Source organism: Felis catus, chromosome B4, assembly GCF_018350175.1.
Source record: "Felis catus isolate Fca126 chromosome B4, F.catus_Fca126_mat1.0, whole genome shotgun sequence".
NCBI classification, from domain to species: Eukaryota; Metazoa; Chordata; class Mammalia; order Carnivora; family Felidae; genus Felis; species Felis catus.
In genome coordinates this window covers 75,277,516-75,298,025 of record NC_058374.1, presented here as the reverse complement: position 1 = coordinate 75,298,025, position 20,510 = coordinate 75,277,516, and the positions used below count along the sequence as shown (strand labels likewise).

Below are 20,510 nucleotides of genomic sequence, written 5' to 3'. Positions count from 1 at the left end.
AATACAGAAATTATTCTGACTTACTTTTCCTGTCACTGTACTAATTTAAATATATTGGCTTTAGGTTCCATGTCTTCTCAAAGTGATTTTGTGCTGCAACTGTAGACACATGCAGTTTTCCTGTTCTCCCTCAAAGATGAGGAAGTCTCCTTTCAGAGGCCGAATGACTTACATGCATGACTCTGATTTTATTTGTTCTCACATTCCCCTTTATATGTTATGCAGCATGAAATTAACATTGTTGAGTCCACATAGTCAAATAGATACCTCACACAGTCAAGTACACAACAGTAAGTTGATATAACTGAGAGGTGGAATATGTAAACTATCAAATCTAATTTCAAATTTATATCTCTGATATTGATGCAGAAATTGCAATATGGTGTTCTAGACTACAAAATAACTAGCATACATACCCATAGGTAGAAACTTTTTTTTGCTCAGTATAGCACTAATTATAATAGATTTGAATCTATTGAAGCTTGGAATCAGCTTGAATAATTATCAATGGAAGAATGGTTAAATTATGGCAGATCTGTATTATGAATATCACATAGGCATAAAGAGGAAAAAGCTGGGTATTGCATGTAGGCATGAAAAGACCTCCAAGATGTTTAATTAAGTGATGAAAACAAGCTGGAACATACATATGGATCTCATATATGTACAGAAAATGCCTCTGAGCATATCTGCTAAGCCATTATATCTAGGTAAGGTGGTGTAGTGTCTATTGATATGGCAGGAGATTGTTTCATAATTTCTTATGTAATGAAAGACTAATGAAAAGCAAGTTTGTCTTGTTTTTACTCATTTGACTCTCCTGATATTCAGCTTACTTGTATTTACAAACCTATTTCATATACACAAGGGAAGATGATCAGGAGATAACACTCCTCAGCTTCCATGGAAAATCCCAAGAGGAGTCATCCACCTTGTATTTGGCCTGAGGGAAAATCCTGGCTTCCTACACGGGGACCAAATTTTCTTCTCCCTCCTTGTTCCTGTGGAGCTCTCATCAGAATAAGAGAATTTGTCATTCAGTAGTTCAAAGTAATTGCTTCAAACCCAGAATTTCCAAAGATGTTGCATAATAATGTCCCCTGTTGCCCTCCCAAAAGTTCTTCTTTTTAGTTAATGAGTCCAAAGTCAAACTTCTAGTGTGACTCCAGGGAATGCCTAACATTAGCCAGCTGTCTCTTAGGCTCCTCATTCAGTCCTTCAACCCATCAACTGGCAAAATCCAGCTGCCTGTCTCTGATTGGTTGCATAAGAGGATTCATTATTTGGACAGTGCAAACAGCAAGGTATTCATCATAGAGGAAGTGGACAAATGATTAATCAGGATTAAGAAAGATGAAAGAAATTGCTCAAGTGAGATGATCCTCAAGCAGAAATTAGAAAAAGTTTCTGAAGATTTATCTACAGGGTCTTTTGGAGCCTGGGTAAACATACTTCTTTTTACTCATCCAGCTTTTTAGACTGTAAATTATACCTATTCACAGAGTTGAGTAGTTGCGGTAATCCTCTCTTTATGGAAATCAACTAAACAAGGATGGCTTCACTTATTAATGCTGAGCTCCAGAATACAAGCCAAGGGCATAATAATGTCCTTCCTAAATTCTCTGATGGTTTTGTTCCTTCTGAGGCTACTTGAACTACTTTATTCTCCCTTCTCTCCTGCCTTCCCTCTCTTTATGACTTTCTAAGATACTTCTTCTGATTCCTCTCATCTAAACTCTTTTTTCACTGTCCCAGAGCTCTCCTGCAATGCTGTTTGCTCCAGGATGACTAGTTTTTAGGACTAGTTCCCTAAGATGTCTTTGTCAGCTTCTCAGGTGGCATGGAGCTTGCTTGGGATTCTCTCTCTCTGCCCCTCCCCAATTCATACTTGCTCTTTCTCTCAAAAGTAAATAAATAAACTTAAAAAAAAATTACACTGGGGCACCTGGGTAGCTCAGTCAGTTAAATATCCCACTTCAGCTCAGGTCATGGAATCTCGCGGTTTGTGAGTTTGAGCCCCACGTCAGGTTCTGTGCTGACAGCTCAGCCTGGATCCTGCTTCAGATTCTGTGTCTCCCTCTCTCTGTGCCCTTCCCTGGCTCAGGCTCTGTCTCTCTCTCTCTCAAAAATAAATAAATACTAAGACATTTTTAAAAAATTTAAAAAAATAATAAACACACTGGAAAGTTGAAAGTAATATGATAGTATAACTTTTACCTAGATCCATAAATTGTTAGCATTTTGCTACATATACTTTATTAACTTACATTTATCTATCATCTATCTCTCTATGTAATTTGATCTGCTGAATCACTTGAAAGTAATATGACATTGTAACACCTCACTCATGAGTACTTAAGCATTCATCTTCTACAAATAAGGATATTCTCTTATATAATCACAGTCCCATTGACAGTCCTGTGATGATTAACAATAATTCAATAAATATCTAATAATTGAGTTTGTGTTTTGACAGATGGGATTTGAAGCCTTTTGAAATGTAGGTAGTGCTTCCTTGTCTTCTAAGATGGTATTTCACCATCATTCTTTTTGTGCTGCCCTTATGGGCAGCCTTATCATCTTGTTCATGCTTGTAGGGCAAATGTGACTATAGGGTACCACAGATGTGAAGTAGTAAGCTTTGTCATTTGGTGCTTTTCCTGGGAAGCTGGAACTGGAAACTCCATAAGGGGATCTTAGTTACTATGCAATGTATATAGCTAGTCCTCACTCATGTGAGCCACTCATGTGGAAAAGTACTGTTCAAAATCTTGACAATTGATTGCATAATAGGAATCATTGTGATTTGTATATAAATCCTCGGGAAATTATACTGCAGTCTAATTTATGTAATAATGCTATTGATTTCCATGTTTGTTTAGTAAATCTTTGTGAAACCAAACCAAACCAAAGATCTCCCTTAACCCACCCCAGAGCATATGAGGTATCTAATCGGTCAAGGAATGGGACATAAAGCAAACCAGAACACATGAAGAAAATAGGTGATGGTTATCTTTGGCACCTCCAATTTTGTGTTTTCCCCTAATGCCAAGTGCCCTTAAAAATCATGGGACTACAACAAATACTATTTAGAAGCGTGTGTCTTCATCACACAGACTGGCTTGTCTTTAAAAAGTCTCTCATTCAGTCATTCATTCATATTTTTCACTATCACGTTCTGAGTAACTCTTATGGGCTATTTATTATGCTTGGTAGCCTTCGTCTGATTCTGAAATTAACATTTCTCAGGGAACTTTTACTTTGGGCAAGAGCCAACTAATTTCCTCCACATAATGGTGTTAATATCTAGAAACAAACCTATTATATTATATTCCCAGAGCTGTTTACTTTAAATTTTGAAATAGAGATTTAAGAAATAAATCAATAATGGTGATGTTTCAGGAATCAGCCACAATAAAAATGCTTTAATATAAATTTTAAAGTACCTTATTGAGACGACATTGACAAAGAAAAAGCTGTATCTATTTAATGTGTAAATGTGATGAGTTTGGAGATAAGTATACATCTGTGAGACCACCATAACAATCTATGACATAACATATCCATCACGTTCAAAAGTTTCCTCCCACCCTCTTTATTTATTATTGTGACTTTTTGTGTGTGATAAGAACATGTAAGATCTACCCTCTTAGTCACTTTTAAGGATACAATACAGAATTACTAACTATAGTCACCATGAAATATGGTAGATCTCTAGGACTTATTCATTTTGTGTAGCTGATTTTGTACCCTTTAATCCATTAACTAATCCTAATCCATTAACTACCTAATCCATTAACTACCCTAATCCATTAACTAATACCTCCCTGTTTTCTCCTCCTCCCAACTTCTGGCAGCCATTTTCTGGTCTCTGCTTTTATGAGTTTGACCATTTTAGGTTCCTCATATAAGTGTTATCATGTAGTATTTTTCCTTCTGTGTCTGGATTATTTCACTTAGCATATAGTCCACTAAGTTCATCCATGTTTTTGCAAATGGCAGGATTTCCTCTTTTTCTTAGGGCTGAGTAATATTCTATTACATATATATATATATATATATATATATATATATATATATATGACATTTTTTAATCCATTAATCTGTCAATGGACTCCTAGGTTGCCACCATGTCTTGCTACTGTGAATAATGTGACAATGAATATTGGAGTGCAGATATTTCTTCAAGAGGAAACTTCTTCAGCAAGGAGAGTCCTTCACCATCAGCCAGGCCAGAGATTCTTGGTAGGCTGGTTGGTGGGGACCATGAGCAGGCTGGCTGATGGGGTATGTGGGCTGGCCTTGTGCTTTGTGCTGGAGTTCACAGGCAGGCAGATAGTGCTGGGGTATGTGGCAGGTAAATCTGGGGCTGGCATCCATGGGTATGCTTGCTGCCTCTTTTCCCCATGGGAGAACTTGTGGGTCAAGGATATCTTTTTTTGTGCTTTACTATGCTGAGTTGTGAGAGGGTTGATACGGGTAAAGGTATTTCTTACCCTTTCAAATGTGTTTCTCATTTCTGTATTCCACTAGGGTGCTATAATGTCTCACCTGGATTCCAGATCTTTCATAAAGGTATTTTCATCCATAGATGGTTGTTAAATCATTGTTTCTTGGGGTGATAAGGGCTGGGACCTCCTATTCTGTCATCTTACTGATATTCCTCCTTAATGTTATTTTTAAAAGATTGTCCTGAGAATCTCTAAATAATGTTAAAGAAGAAACTTAACTGTGAAATTAAATCGTAGCATTGACTTTTATCAGAATGCTTTTCTCTTTGCAAGGTATTGCCTTGATTCAAGGTTGGGATTCTCTCTATATAGTTCATGGAATCTTTGGATCTAGTTAGTTGACTATGTTTGTTGGTAGCCAAGAGAAAGGGAATTCCTTTGTATGTGCTGTCTCTGAAGTGATACAACACAAGCCTCACCCCTGGCTACTGGGAACCCTTACTCGGGTTCTCTTGCTTTGTTCTGGGGGCAACGGGGTGATCTCAGAATGAGCATTGGGAGCCTCCATGCATAATATTGCTATATCTGGAGAGTGAAAAAGGAATAATTTAAGATATTATCTCCTATACTCTGAACCCAAATAACTATACGAAATATCTAGATATTACCCGCAATTTATTGTTTTACATTGCTAGTGTTGAATCCATCATAAATGTTAACATCCAATATATGATTTTCTACTTCTCCCTTAAAACAGTATTCTTAATGTTGACTTCACGAGCTGAAGAGTCTTATTACTTACTGGATCTGAAAATATTGTTGCCACAGAACAGTGTACTACCAACTGAGAATTCAGGTAATTAGGTTTTGTTCCTTATGTGGGCTGGGAGGCATTAATTGTTCAGTTAGTGAATGACAACATGATAGATTCCTCAGTCTTTACTGATGAAGTAAATGAAATAGTGTTCAATTAGAACAGCCAGAGCCCGGAAGGGCCTCCAGTTTGAGGCAAGAATATTGAACAGTTTTATTGAGACTCAGATGACGTTTAGAATATCAGGCCACTACAGGGATATATGCACAAGTTTCAAAGTATGAGGAGAAAGTTTAGATAACCATGTTGGGGCCTTAAAGCCTTCAATAATGGCAGAGGTAGGAATAGTGACTATGTAAATTACTGGATATATGATTTTTAGGATTAGCATGGTGATATAACCAGACCATTGTCTTATCACCTGAGTACAGCTTTTCATGACCCATTATAGTCATAGCATTGCCCACAAAAGCCCACCTAACACATTACTGGACATCATGGTGTAGGCTATCAGTTTTTGAAAATGTATTATTACTTTGTGAATGTATTTTAAAGTTTAATTACAGCATGATGCCATTAAATAAAATGAAGGAAATTTAAAGTTAGAATAATCCAGAACAATCTAATTCCATAGCCAGTTTCTAATTCCTTGGTGTCTTATTGTCCTCCTATCCTCCAATAGTTTCTTACACTTCACCTTGGCCCCTTTTCTCAAGATTGTGCTTTTTATCATTGTCAATACCTTTATAATTTTATCATTAATTTTATCATTTTAATTTTATCATTATCAATACCTTTATAATTCCTTGTGTGCATGTGGGCATGCTCACACATACACATACACAACCAATGATCTCATTTACACCTTACTGAAAACAAATGGAAGCAAATGGAAACTCACTTCTTGCACTCTTGACCTTCTCTGTTAGACATAGAAGTGACAAAGTATCCCTACTCTTACCTAAGTCCTTTTACTCTAGACTTAATCCTACCTCAGTTTCTCAAGTAATTCACTCCTGCAATCTTCTTTTCCACCTTCTTCTCATGTCAGGAAACTTCTTTTCAAATGTACCATCTAAACCACATAAAATCATTATAGCTCCAGAAAAGACTATAATAAAAAATAGGACCATGGCTTATTTAAAATATCAATGGCAAAATGACGGCCAAGATGTTAACTTTTAAATACATGAATGTGGACTGTGGGACTTTAGTGAAAAGATATTCACGTAGAATAAGATCTAGGTGCTGGGGTAAGTAAGAGGCACTGAGAGACTTTTGGTGGATCTTCTTGTTTTCCAGAGAGAACACTTCTGTATATGGCAATGAAAAACTACAGTGCTATCAGTGAGTTCATTCTCCTTGGACTATCTATTGACCCCAATATTCAGGCTATACTCTTTGTGCTGTTCTTTCTGATTTATCTCTTCACTTTGATGGGAAATTTCTTGATGCTGCTGGTGATTAGGGCTGATTCTCACCTCCACATGCCCATGTACTTCTTTTTGAGACAACTGTCCTTCCTGGACCTCTGCCACTCATCTGTCACAGTCCCCAAGATGCTGGAGAATCTACTTTCTGAAAGTAAAACCATCTTTGTAGAGAGCTGCCTGGCTCAGGCCTTCTTTGTGTTTGCCACTGGGGGCACGGAGGCCTGTCTGCTGGCTGTGATGGCCTATGACCGCTATGTAGCCATCAGCTCCCCTCTGCTCTATGGCCAGGTGATGAGCAACCAGCTCTGTGTTGGGATGGTGTGGGGTTCCTGGGGCCTGGCCTTTGTTGATGCTCTCATTAATATCCTCTTGGCTGTCAATTTAGACTATTGCGAGGACCAGACTCTTCCCCACTTCAGCTGTGAGCTGTCTTCTCTCTTCCCTCTGTCTTGTTCTGATACCTCGACCAACTTCACACTCCTGCTGTGCTCCTCTGTCTTGCATTTCTTTGGAACCTTCGTTATGATTGTTTTTTCCTATGTTCGCATTGTCTCCACCATCCTGAGCATCAGCTCCACCTCAGGCAGAAGCAAGGCCTTCTCTACTTGCTCTTCTCACCTCACTACTGTGATCTTGTTCTATGGCTCAGGTTTCCTCAGCTATCTCTTGCCAACTTCAGGCTCCCGTCTGGCGATGATGCCCTCCTTGCAGTACAGCGTGGTCACTCCCATGCTGAACCCCCTTGTCTACAGCCTGCAGAACAAAGAGGTGAAGGCAGCTATGGGAAGAATGTTCAGAAAATATTTTCATTCTCTCATGTAGTAGACAGAAGATTATGACTAAAGGGAGACTGAACTATTATGCTACATGATCAGATAATGGATTTTAAGGAGGGTTTCTTGATTGTCCATGATGCTAGATGCTATAGGGAATACAGTGGCATTTATTTCCTTGAAAGTGCTTGTGAAGAGGACAGAAAACTGTTATCTCAGGATGACTCAGGTTCAGTCTTATTCAGGAAAGGAGAAATGAATCAGTCTTCTTTTTGAGGGGTCATTTTATAAAAACGTTGATTTATTTTTCATTTCTATGTGGACATCTATTGCTATTGGTTAATCATTACTCTTTCACACTTCTTCAAATGATTACACCCAAATCCTCAGGAAGACTAGTTTTCTCAAATTGATATGGGTGTGTAAAGTGGGGTGATCCTATGATCTAGAATAGGCTAACTTTTCTACCCCTTTCTCCTGACAGTGCATTGAGGCAAGGAGTAAAACCAAGATCCAAGTGAAGTTATTTAGAATCTAACTCTAGGAAATTCAAGTACTTAGCAGGAATAAACAACAAGAAAAGACAGCATTTGGAAGAGTCGATCTGACTATAGTGCCTAAAGAGTCCATGAAATCTGGCTCCCTTAGCAGTTGTCCTTCCTGAAGTCATATTTTAAACAAATATAGTGACAATAGCTAATTCATTACATTTCTTTCTTTTTTTTTTAGTTTATTTATTTATTTTGTGAGAGAGAGCAGAGCATTTGTGAGTGTGGGAGGGGCAGAGAGAGAGAGAGAGAGAGAGAGAAAGAGAGAATCCCAAGCTGGCTCCATGCTCTCAGCATGCGGGGCTTGATCCCGTGAACTGTGAGATCATGACCTGAAATCAAGAGTCAGATGTTTAACCAACTGAACCACCCAGGCACCCCCTAATTTGTTACATTTCTTAACTCAAGCCAAGAAGTGTGCTAAGTTCCTGTGATAGGCAGACTAGTCCCCCAAAGAGATCCTCCTAATCCCTGGAAACTATTAATATGTTAAATGGCAAAAGGGATTGGACAGATGTATAAAGTTATGGACTTTAAAATAGGGAGGGTATCTTGGATTATGCAGGTAGGCTCAGTCTAATCACATGAATTCTTAAAAGCAGGGAAGCTTCTCCAGCTGTAGGCAGGAACAATGCAGCAGAAGGGAAGGTCAGAGATAATACAAGCATAAGATAAACTCAGCCTAGCATTGCTGGCTTTACTCATGGATGCGGGCTATGAGCCAGAGATTGTATGTGGCTTCTAAAAACTGAGAACAACTACCAGCCAAGAGCCAGCAAAGAAATAGGAACCTCATTTCATGGAATTCATAGAATTGACTTCTGCCAACAAACTGAATGATATCTCCTCCAGATCCTTCAGGTAATGTCTGTTGGCTTGATTTTGGCCTTGTGTGACCAGTGGAATCAATTGAGCCCATTGAGATTCTGACCAGAACTGTGAGATAATATATTTTTGTCATTTTAAGATACTAAGTTTGTGATAATTTGTTATTAGCAGCAATAGAAAACTTTATATATATTACCTTACCTTTATTATCCTACTTAATCATCTCAACAGGTATGAGATAGTTTTATTTAGTTTTCCTTTACCAGTGAGGAAATGAGGATACTTGCCTGTCCAGGGATTCATAGCAAGGAAATGGTGGAGCTGGAATTTAAACTCTGTAGCTTGAACAGAGTCCATGTTCTCAGTCACTGACTGCCCCTTCCATTCGGTCTATAAGACTCACTGATCCTTTTCACAATTATTTACTACCAGATTCAATTGCTTATAACCAAAGAATGGTAACTCACACCGGTTTCAAAGGCGAGATTAAATCAACTGAACTTTAGTGAAATGCAAAGTGTTTAGAATTAGATATTTGGTTAAAATTTGAAAGAAGAAAATGATTATTATGATACCCTTCCTCTTCTATTTTGTGAATCATGCTTCTTTGTTTTTTCCAAAACTTCTTTTTCTGCCTTTCATCAGGTTATCCACAGTCAGTTTTTGTTTCTTTCAAAGAAAGCAAACTAGTTTTGAAATTGGAATGGAGATTGATTGATTTGTAGACAACAACCCTCAGGGAAGTGAGGATATGTAGAATTAGTTATTGTGCTAAGATGTGCACAATGAAGTGAGTTGTCCTTTCATTTTTTCTTCTCATGATATGTAATTGCCTCTCTTAAGACCCATGATTGCCCGAGACTGTGGAGATTGTGCTAAACCTCTGAATAAGGAGGAAGTGCTAAAATTAAGCAAGTCCAAGAGAAGGAGGAATGCCAAGACCACAAATCTTCTGCTGTCAAGATAATTATTTCATTTCTTGATTTTTGGCCTTAAGGTACAGAATGAACTTCAGGGGATATCTTTCATTTTATAGACATAGAGCAGAGGCTATACAAAATAACTCAGAGATTGATTCAGTGAATTCACTATCACACTAGGTTACTTATGGGAGAATTGGATGTTTATCAAGGAATTGTATCATCTCAATAATTGGAATAATGACATCGTGAAGAATTTGGAGGACCTGGAAAACTGTGAACCTCCAATCTTTCTAAAGCTGCAATGTCTTCCTAAAGGAAGAAAGCTAGTAACTCCTCCTATCTTATATATTCTTCCATGATGCTTCTGTTGAGGCCTAGAATTCAAATCAACATGGCCTGAGAGGTGAAATCAGAATCAGAGAAAGAAAAAATTATACACAGAAGAAATTCATCTATAGTAATAGATGAGTTTTTATCTCCAATAATCTAGGGAACATTTTTGGAATGAATTTTTTTTTCTCTTAACTAAGGAGTGTATGTTTAATTTCTGTGTAGTGTTATTTTTTGAATAATATTAATTTATTTAGACTTCATCTTACATAAATACCTGAATGGATCATATCATACAATTTTTTTCTTGGTGATTTTTTTTTTTTATTTTTGGCTTGCCATCCTTTCAACGTCTTTTCCTATTTATTCTCCACTCAAGGTAATCCGTGTTAGCCACAGAATATATATCTTTCCTAGTTTTCTTTGGCTTATATAATCATGTTCAAATTTCTGTACACATATTCTGTTTACATATGTATATATAGAGAAGCTTTTCCATCTCTGTTTTAAAAAGTATGTATAATATGATACACATTTGTCTTTTTGCATTAATAATTTACAAAACTTACTACATATCAAATGGCATAACTCTAATTCATTTTTTCGTGTCAGCATTAAATTCCATCTTATCAATGTGTCAGTTTCTCAAACCATTCTCCTACATATGGGCTCACTTTGCTTCCATTAAATTTTTTTTTTAATTTGAGTATAGTTGACATATGATGCTACATTAGTTTCAAGTGTGCAACATAGTGATTCAGCTTCTCTATACCTTATGCTGTGCTCACCACAAGTGTAGCTGCCACCTGTCACCATACAACACTATTACAATATCATTGACATATTCCTTATGCTGTGCCTTTTATTCCTGTGATTTATTCCTTTCATAATTGGAAGTCTGTGTCTCCCATTCCTCTTCACCCCTTTTGCCCATCTCCTGACTCCCTCCCCTCTGGCAACCATCAATTCTTCTTTATTTACAGGTCTGATTCTGCTTTTTATTTTTTTATTCATTTGTTTTGGTTTTTAGATTTCATGTATGAGTGAAATCATATGGTATTTGTCTTTCTCAGTCTGACGTATATTGCTTAGCCAAAATATGGAAGCAACTTTGCTTCCATTTTTTAACCACTACATTTTTGTAGTGGTTAACATGAAATTTAATGTTTTTATTTACCTGGGATTAATTCCCAGAGATAGAATTGTAAAGTGTATATGTATATCTCATTTTAATTGATGTTGCCAAATTGTTTACCAGGTATACTCCACATCTCTACCAGCAAAGCAAGAGTGCCCTTTAAGCCCTACTGAGCCTGCAATGTGTTATAGTTTATTATATAATGATATTTTTATTTCACTGTGCATTCTTCTGACTACTAGGCAATATTAACATCTTTTCACATATTAGTCGACAATTTGCATATGATCTTTCGTGAAGATCATATCCATAGCCCATTTTACTTTTGGCTTGTTTGCTGTTTTTATTAATGTTTTAGAGCATTTCACATTTCAGGTACATTAACCATTTGTCTTCTATGCAGCAAGTGTCTTTTCAGCTCTGTTATTTGCTTTTGTCTTTTTTTTTTTTGTGGTATCCTTTCCCATGCCAAAGTTTTTAGTTCTTATATATTCATACATAATTTATTTTCTTTAAACATTAAGTCTCTTTACCCATCTAGGTAAAGATCTACCTCTTAAAAACGGTTTCCTAGATGTCCTTCTTAGACTGTAATTTTTTATATTTTTCATTTAAGTCTGTAATCATTTGAAATTCATGTTTGTGTTTGGTGTGAAATAGATGTCTAACTACATTAGGATATGATGGATAACAACTTGTGACAGCAACATTAATAAATGACTCATTCTTTTTCAACTGAACTAAAATAGCAATTGAGTCACACATTAAAATCTGAGGTAAATTTATGGGTTTTTATTTTAATGATGTTCTATTTATCTCTTTTTAAAATATTATATTGATATTTGGCAAGATAATGTTTCTTCAGTATCACCCTCCCCCCGATATTATTCCTTCTCATTCTATTATATATCCTTTATCCAACTTCAAAGAAATACAATTTTGGGATTACAACTGAACCGGCATCAAATTTAAAAAATAGTTTGGGGATAATAGACATGTTAATGATGTTAAGTCATCCCAATAAGAATACCATCCCAATAAGAATATGTCTTTCATTTTGTTCATTGTTTATATCCCTAAATAAAATTTCACAGATAATCATTATATAGGTCCTGTGCCATTCTTCTTAGATATACCCATAATTTAAAATTTTTTCTGTCACTATTATAAATGGGTTTTCCCCCCATTTTTGTTTATAAGCTCTTACTGTTAGTACAGAGAAAAGATGGCAAGTTTTAAATAATTACTGTTGTACCCAGTATAGAAGATACTATGGATTGTATTTGTGTGCATCTCTTCCAATCCTATTCTAGTGTGCAGAAACTAGAAGAGTAACAGCTATATTTGCAAACTCCATTGGATCTAGTTTTAAGAAGCTTTCTTAGGTTTCAGATATATTCATATGAAATGATAATTTGGACCTGAATCCTCAGGGGACAATGACAAGATGTGGGGTATCCTTTTTTCCAACCTAGATCATGGCAGAGATGGCATGGCTCTGCAGATAGCAGCTGTGGTGAAGATGCCCTGATTTAGTAGCTTCTACAATAGTAGAGACATCTTTTGACCAGGTTGAAAGTAGCATGGCTCTGTGATCAGCTGCAGCAATAGAACTTTCCAAATTCCTAGGCTTTCTGCACCAGTGGCAGCAGCTTTTCCTATTGTGACAAAGGAGTGGTTCTGGGATCTGCATACATTGTTAACTAGGAGATCATTCTAGTGCCTGCTTCTCCAGCCCTTCTTAAAAATTTTCATAAGCAACTGAGACCTCTATCAAATTCCTGTGATTGCAGCTGAACCCAGGTGGATGCAATGAGCCACTGTTCCCAAATCTCTTAACTCTTTTTTCTTTTACTATAATCTCTTAAATTTCCTAGACATGCAAGTATACATCAAAGAACAAAATATTTTATAGTGTTTGTTTCTAATATCCATATAGTAATTTCATTTCTTTTTTTCATTTTGTGAAAACTTTTAAAATAACATTTAATAATGGTGTCAATGAGAATCCCTAGCTTATTCTTGAATTTAACTGAAATTTTTTTAGTATTTCACTTCTGAGATAATATTTCCTATAATATTTCATTTTAGTGGTTCCTATTCCTATGTATTGGCAGTGGGTACATAATTTTACAAATTACATTTCAGCACCCACTACTATTGCCACAGTTTTACTTCTTTTATTCTTTGATCTTATCAAAGCAAAAATTGCACTAGATAAAATTAAGAAGCAAAGAAGACTGTATTCAAGGCTATTGCAATAGAAAAGAACTGAGTCTGAACTCAACTCCAGTGAAACAAAAGACAGTAGGGGTAGGGTTTTAAGAACTAGGGTGAAGGGGGGAGATCCTGGGCCATCTGTGTTTGCTAATTGGCTTTACCCATAGGAAAAGTAAACTTTCATGTATCTTCATGACAGGAGGTAGTTTTACAACTTAAGACCAATGTGCCCTTGAAGTTAGGCTCCTCCCCTCCCACAGAATCTTGGGCGATCAGGTGCTTATCTTCCTTAATGATTACATTTCAAAGAGACAGTTCCCAGGTCTTTGGGAAAGACATTCCTGAGTTGTAAAATTGGCAACAGGCCTTTAAAAAGATTACATCTCAAAGATGTAGAGAAATGATTTATGATGACAATTTTTCTCTAGTAAAAGCTCCAAGAAAAGAAAAGTCACGGGCCTAGAGTCAGGAAAAAGCCCATCTAAAGATTAGTCAAACTAGGGAAACATTAAGTCATCTTGTTATGTTTTTGATAGTAAACTTACCGATATGAAGCCATCCTTATATTTTGGCATTAATCCTTGTTTGATCATACTGAATTTTAGTTTTATACATTGCTACGTTCAATTCACTAATAATTTACTCAGAATTTTTGCATCAATATTAATGTAGATATTTTTCTATAGTTTTCTCGTTCTCGTTTCTCATTTTACATTAACAGTGCTACAGAGATTGCTCATTGTCACCAAGTATCTATTATCCTTTGTTGCCTCACCACAGAATTACTACAGTTCTTTAAGCACATCTATATGCAGAATAGTTCTTCAACCAGTCTTTCTTTTAGCCATGTGTGACCACGTGATTAAACTCAGACCAGTGAGGTAAAACGTTAAAGTTTTAAGAAGTCATCCCTGGGGCACCTGGGTGGCACAGTCGGTTAAGCCTCCGACTTCATCCAGGTCACGATCTCGCGGTCCAGGAGTTCGAGCCCCGCGTCAGGCTCTGGGCTGATGGCTCAGAGCCTGGAGCCTGTTTCCGATTCTGTGTCTCCCTCTCTCTCTGCCCCTCCCCCGTTCATGCTTTGTCTCTCTCTGTCCCAAAAATAAGTAAACGTTGGAAAAAAAAATTTAAAAAAGAAAGAAGTCATCCCTGAAAGAGTATTGTTTCTTGCCTTTTTCCACTTCCTTCTTATCCCTTTCTCCTTATTGCTTGCAAGAGTGCATTTTTAATGCAGGAACTGGAATACCCATGTTGTCTACTACATGACTTTGGGAATGGAGGCCATTCATGTAAGTACAAATATAAGTTGCTGGGATGCTGAAGACTTTTGGCAATAGAGCCATAATAGCAACCCTGAATACTTCCAGACTTTTATGTGACAGAAATAAAATTCTGTGTTGCTTATGCTGCTATCATTTTGGTCTCAGATACTTGCAAATAAATTTTATCTTAAAAAATATAGAATTTGATTCCAGGAAGTAGGGTGCTCCATTTAGCAAAACCTATAATGTGTGGGGTTTGGTGCAGGCAGTCAAGCAACAGGCAGTAAGGATTTAGAAAATGAATGTTAGAAAATCCAATACCCTAGTTAAGTTGTAATAAATTATTTGATCAAAGTTGCATCCATGGTACCTTGAAAGGCAGCCCACATGCTTACTGTCACCATAACATTAGAAGAAATGATAGTAAAAACACAGGATATTGGTGGGTGTTGACTGCCTTCTTCCCATTTCAGCAAAGTCTTATGAGAGATCAATTCTGGCTAGAACTCCTGCCAACAAGCAGAAATTGAAGGTAATACAGTCTACCAAGTTAATTTTTGCCTGCAGTTAACAATCTATATTACCTGAGAGTTGTGTAATTTAGAGTTTTACAAGAGTGAAATGTTCACTGGTTCATATCTGAAACTGATACAGTTATAAACACTGGCTTTGATGGAACAGCCATGATAGGAGATAAAATTAAATTTCTTCCACACAAAAAGACAAAAACATACTGGAAAAACAAGATTTTGAGTGTTGCTTTCTCATTCAAACCCATTGCTTCAGGTAGCCTCAGAGTGGCCTAATTAATAAGGGGAGTGACGGAAAAGCAGAGCAGCCTTGCTCGGTAAGATTAAGATAATAGTGTCTTCAGACTTAAAAATCAAGGCTATTCAAGATTTATAACTACGATTACCTACACAGAGAACCGACTGGAAGCCTGCCTTGTAAAAATCAATGTTTGATCCCTAAAGAAAATTCTACATGTTGAAGCCCAATGAAAAGCAGGCAGTGAAAGCTATGAAGACACTAAGAAGGACATTTTCTCCAGTACTCATCTCAGATGTGCCCATGCAAGGTAGTGAAACAAGGAATATTCCTGAGAGCAGAGCTAAATGGTAGAAAAATTGATGGATTCAGATCATCCTACTCAAGAGGGGAACTAGGGCTGTCGTGTGCTACAGCAAGCTTACTCCACTGCCAAGGCAGGAGACGTCACAGCTCCTGAGCATATCTGGAAATTGTGACTGCTGTTAAGTTGTTGAAGAAGTCTGTACAGTTTTCCTGTGGAATATCTGCATTCTGGATTTAGCTAGTTTTCTTCCTAGTTGTGTTACTTACCTTGTCCATTGAGCCCACAATTTGTCGTAAGAAAAGACTTGAGTCCTTTCTGAAAATCTTCATAAGTGGAGTTGTGAACTTCATGTTGCATTACATCAAGAGAGATATGATGTTTGGTTATCCCACTTTTTTGATGACAAGATAGATCAGTGGGTGCAAGTGATGATGCTTGTATCCCTTCACTGTAAAGTTCTCCAACCTTCTTTTACTTAAAGATGTTTACAAACCACTGATGACAATTGCTTGAAGTAGTTATTTCATTCGAGTTTCCAAACTGGTAATTTTCTTATTTTCTTATTCCTTCTGCGTTTATTAGCTGGAATTAATCTGAATAAAATTAAGTTCTCATATCAATTAGGGTTTCTTTGATTAACCTGAAATACATACGAGAAGTCATGAGAACTACTTTATTTCTTTCCCTTTAATTATAAATTTTCAGTATAACCTCTATTAATGTCCATTGAGCTTTTTCTTTCAGTGCTTTATCTTTTTTAATTAATTTATTTTTTTAATATATGAAATTTATTGTCAAATTGGTTTCCATACAACACCCAGTGCTCATCCCAAAAGATGCCCTCTTCAATGCCCATCACCTCCCCCTCCCCTCCCTCCCACCCCCCATCAACCCTCAGTTTGTTCTCAGTTTTTAGGAGTCTCTTATGCTTTGGCTGTCTCCCACTCTAACCTCTTTTGTTTTTTCCTTCCCCTTCCCCGTGGGTTTCTGTTAAGTTTCTCAGGATCTACACAAGAGTGAAACCATATGGTATCTGTCTTTCTCTGTATGGCTTATTTCACTTAGCATCACACTCTCCAGTTCCATCCATGTTGCTACAAAAGGCCATATTTCATTCTTTCTCATTGCCACGTAGTACTCCATTGTGTATATAAACCATAATTTCTTTATCCATTCATCAGTTAATGTACATTTAGGCTCTTTCCATAATTTGGCTATTGTTGAGAGTGCTGCTATAAACATTGGGGTACAAGTGCCCCTATGCATCAGTACTCCTATATCCCTTGGGTAAATTCCTAGCAGTGCTACTGCTGGGTCATAGGGTAGGTCTATTTTTAATTTTTTGAGGAACCTCCACACTGTTTTCCAGAGTGGCTGCACCAATTTGCATTCCCACCAAGAGTGCAAGAGGGTTCCCGTTTCTCACATCCTCTCCAGCATCTATAGTCTCCTGATTTGTTCATTTTGGCCACTCTGACTGGCGTGAGGTGATACCTGAGTGTGGTTTTGATTTGTATTTCCCTGATAAGGAGCGACGCTGAACATCTTTTCATGTGCCTGTTGGCCATCGGATGTCTTCTTTAGAGAAGTGTCTATTCATGTTTTCTGCCCATTTCTTCACTGGGTTATTTGTTTTTCGGGTGTGGAGTTTGGTGAGCTCTTTATAGATTTTGGATACTAGCCCTTTGTCTGATATGTCATTTGCAAATATATTTTTCCATTCCGTTGGTTACCTTTTAGTTTTGTTGATTGTTTCCTTTCCTGTGCAGAAGCTTTTTAATCTTCATGAGGTCCCAGTAGTTCATTTTTGCTTGTAATTCCCTTGCCTTTGGGGATGTGTCAAGTAAGAAATTGCTATGGCTGAGGTCAGAAAGGTCTTTTCCTGCTTTCTCCTCTAGTGTTTTGATGGTTTCTTGCTCACATTCAGGTCCTTTACCCATTTTGAGTTTATTTTTGTGAATGGTGTGAGAAAGTGGTCTAGTTTCAAACTTCTGCATGTTGCTGTCCAGTTCTCCCAGCACCATTTGTTAAAGAGACTGTCTTTTTTCCATTGGATATTCTTTCCTGCTTTGTCAAAGATTAGTTGGCTATACTTTTGTGGGTCTAGTTCTGGGGTTTCTATTCTATTCCATTGGTCTATGTGTCTGTTTTTGTGCCAATACCATGCTGTCTTGATGATGACAGCTTTGTAGTAGAGGCTAAAGTCTGGGATTGTGATACCTCCTGCTTTGGTCTTCTTCTTCAAAATTACCTGGCTATTCGGGGCCTTTTGTGGTTCCATATGAATTTTAGGATTGCTTGTTCTAGCTTCAAGAAGAATGCTGGTGCAATTTTGATTGGGATTGCATTGAATGTGTAGATAGCTTTGTGTAGTATTGACATTTTGACAATATTTATTCTTCCAACCCATGAGCATGGAATGTTTTTCCATTTCTTTATATCTTCTTCAATTTCCTTCATAAGCTTTCTATAGATTTCAGCATACAGATCTTTTACATCTTTGGTTAGGTTTATTCCTCGGTATTTTATGCTTCTTGGTGCAATTGTGAATGGATCAGTTTCTTTATTTGTCTTTCTGTTGCTTCATTATTAGTGTATAAGAATGCAACTGATTTCTGTACATTGATTTTGTATCCTGCAACTTTGCTAAATTCATGTGTCAGTTCTAGCAGACTTTTGGTGGAGTCTATCGGGTTTTCCATGTATAATATCATGTCATCTGCAAAAAGTGAAAGCTTTACTTCATCTTTGCCAATTTTGATGCCTTTGATTTCCTTTTGTTGTCTGATTGCTGATACTAGCACTTCCAATACTATGTTAAACAACAGCAGTGAGAGTGGACATCCCTGTCGTGTTCCTTATCTCAGGGGGAAAGCTCTCAGTTTTTCCCCATTGAGGATGATATTAGCTGTGGGCTTTTCATAAATGGCTTTTGTGATGTTTAAGTATGTTCCTTCTATCCCGACTTTCTTGAGGGTTTTTATTAAGAAAGGGTGCTGAATTTTGTCAAATGCTTTTTCTGCATCAATTGACAGGATCATATGGTTCTTATCTTTTCTTTTATTAACGTGTTGTATCATGTTGATTGATTTGCGAATGTTGAACCAGCCCTGCATCGCAGGAATGAATCCCACTTGATCATGGTGAATAATTCTTTTTATAACCTGTTGAATTCGATTTGCTAGTATCTTATTGAGAATTTTTGCATCCATATTCATCAGGGATATTGGCCTGTAGTTCTCTTTTTTTTTTTTTTTAATTTTTTTTCAACGTTTTTTACTTATTTTTGGGACAGAGAGAGGCAGAGCATGAATGGGGGAGGGGCAGAGAGAGAGGGAGACACAGAATCGGAAACAGGCTCCAGGCTCTGAGCCATCAGCCCAGAGCCTGACGCGGGGCTCGAACCCACGGACTGCGAGATCGTGACCTGGCTGAAGTCGGACGCTTAACCGACTGCGCTACCCAGGCGCCCCTGTAGTTCTCTTTTTTTACTGGGTCTCTGTCTGGTTTAGGAATCAAAGTAATACTGGCTTCATAGAATGAGTCTGGAAGTTTTCCTTCCCTTTCTATTTTTTGGAATAGCTTGAGAAGGATAGGTATTATCTCTGCTTTAAATGTCTGGTAGAATTCCCCAGGGAAGCCATCTGGTCCTGGACTCTTATTTGTTGGGAGATTTTTGAAACCTGATTCAATTTCTTCGCTGGTTATGGGTCTGTTCAAGCTTTCTATTTCCTCCTGTTTGAGTTTTGGAAGTGTGTGGGTGTTTAGGAATTTGTCCATTTCTTCCAGGTTGTCCAGTTTGTTGGCATATAGTTTTTCATAGTATTCCCTGATAATTGCTTGTATTTCTGAGGGATTGGTTATAATAATTCCATTTTCATTAATGGTTTTATCTATTTGGGTCATCTCCCTTTTCTTTTGGAGAAGTATGGCTAGAGGTTTATCAATTTTGTTTATTTTTTCAAAAAACCAACTCTTGGTTTCATTGATCTTCTCTATAGTTTTTTTAGAATCTATATTGTTTCTTTCTGCTCTGATCTTTATTATTTCTTTTCTTCTGCTGGGTTTGGGGTGTCTTTGCTGCTCTGCTTCTATTTCCTTTAGGTGTGCTGTTAGATTTTGTATTTGGGATTTTTCTTGTTTCTGGAGATAGGCCTGGATTGCAAGGTATTTTCCTCTCAGGACTGCCTTTGCTGCAATCCAAAGCGTTTGGATTGTTGTATTTTCATTTTCGTTTGTTTCCATATATTTTTTAATTTCTTCTCTAATTGCCTGGTTGACCCACTCATTCGTTAGTAGGGTGTTCTTTAACCTCCATGCTTTTGGAGGTTTTCCAGACTTTTTCCTGTGGTTGATTTCAAGCTTCATAGCATTGTGGTTCGAAAGTATGCATGGTATGATGTCAATTCTTGTATACTTATGAAGGGCTGTTTTGTGACCCAGTATGTGATCTATCTTGGAGAATGTTCCATGTGCACTCGAGAAGAAGGTATATTCTGTTGCTTTGGGATGCAGAGTTCTAAATGTATCTGTGAAGTCCATCTGATCCAATGTATCATTCAGGGCCCTTGTTTCTTTATTGACCATATGTCTAGATGATCTATCCATTGTTGTAAGTGGGGTATTAAAGTCCCCTGCAATGACCACATTCTTATCAATAAGGTTGCTTATGTTTGTGAGTAATTGTTTTATATATTTGGGGGCTCCCATATTCG

General features: G+C 37.2%; 2 protein-coding genes across 2 annotated transcripts in view; both read left to right on the top strand.

Moving 5' to 3' along the window:
- LOC101099132 (olfactory receptor 8S1-like) overlaps positions 1 to 8,234 on the top strand; it is an 81,023-nt gene extending 72,789 nt beyond the window's left edge. Inside the window, exons 3-6 of the mRNA XM_023257755.2 lie at positions 4,122 to 4,245; positions 4,534 to 4,575; positions 5,209 to 5,307; positions 6,568 to 8,234. Of these exons, the coding sequence (XP_023113523.2) occupies positions 5,217 to 5,307; positions 6,568 to 7,520 (1,044 nt within the window). The 5' untranslated portion in view covers positions 4,122 to 4,245; positions 4,534 to 4,575; positions 5,209 to 5,216 and the 3' untranslated portion in view covers positions 7,521 to 8,234. The remainder of the gene's footprint in view (positions 1 to 4,121; positions 4,246 to 4,533; positions 4,576 to 5,208; positions 5,308 to 6,567) is intronic.
- ZNF641 (zinc finger protein 641) overlaps positions 6,596 to 20,510 on the top strand; it is a 165,539-nt gene continuing 151,624 nt past the window's right edge. The window contains exon 1 of the mRNA XM_045061684.1: positions 6,596 to 6,612. The gene's annotated coding sequence lies outside the window, so the exon portion shown is untranslated. The remainder of the gene's footprint in view (positions 6,613 to 20,510) is intronic.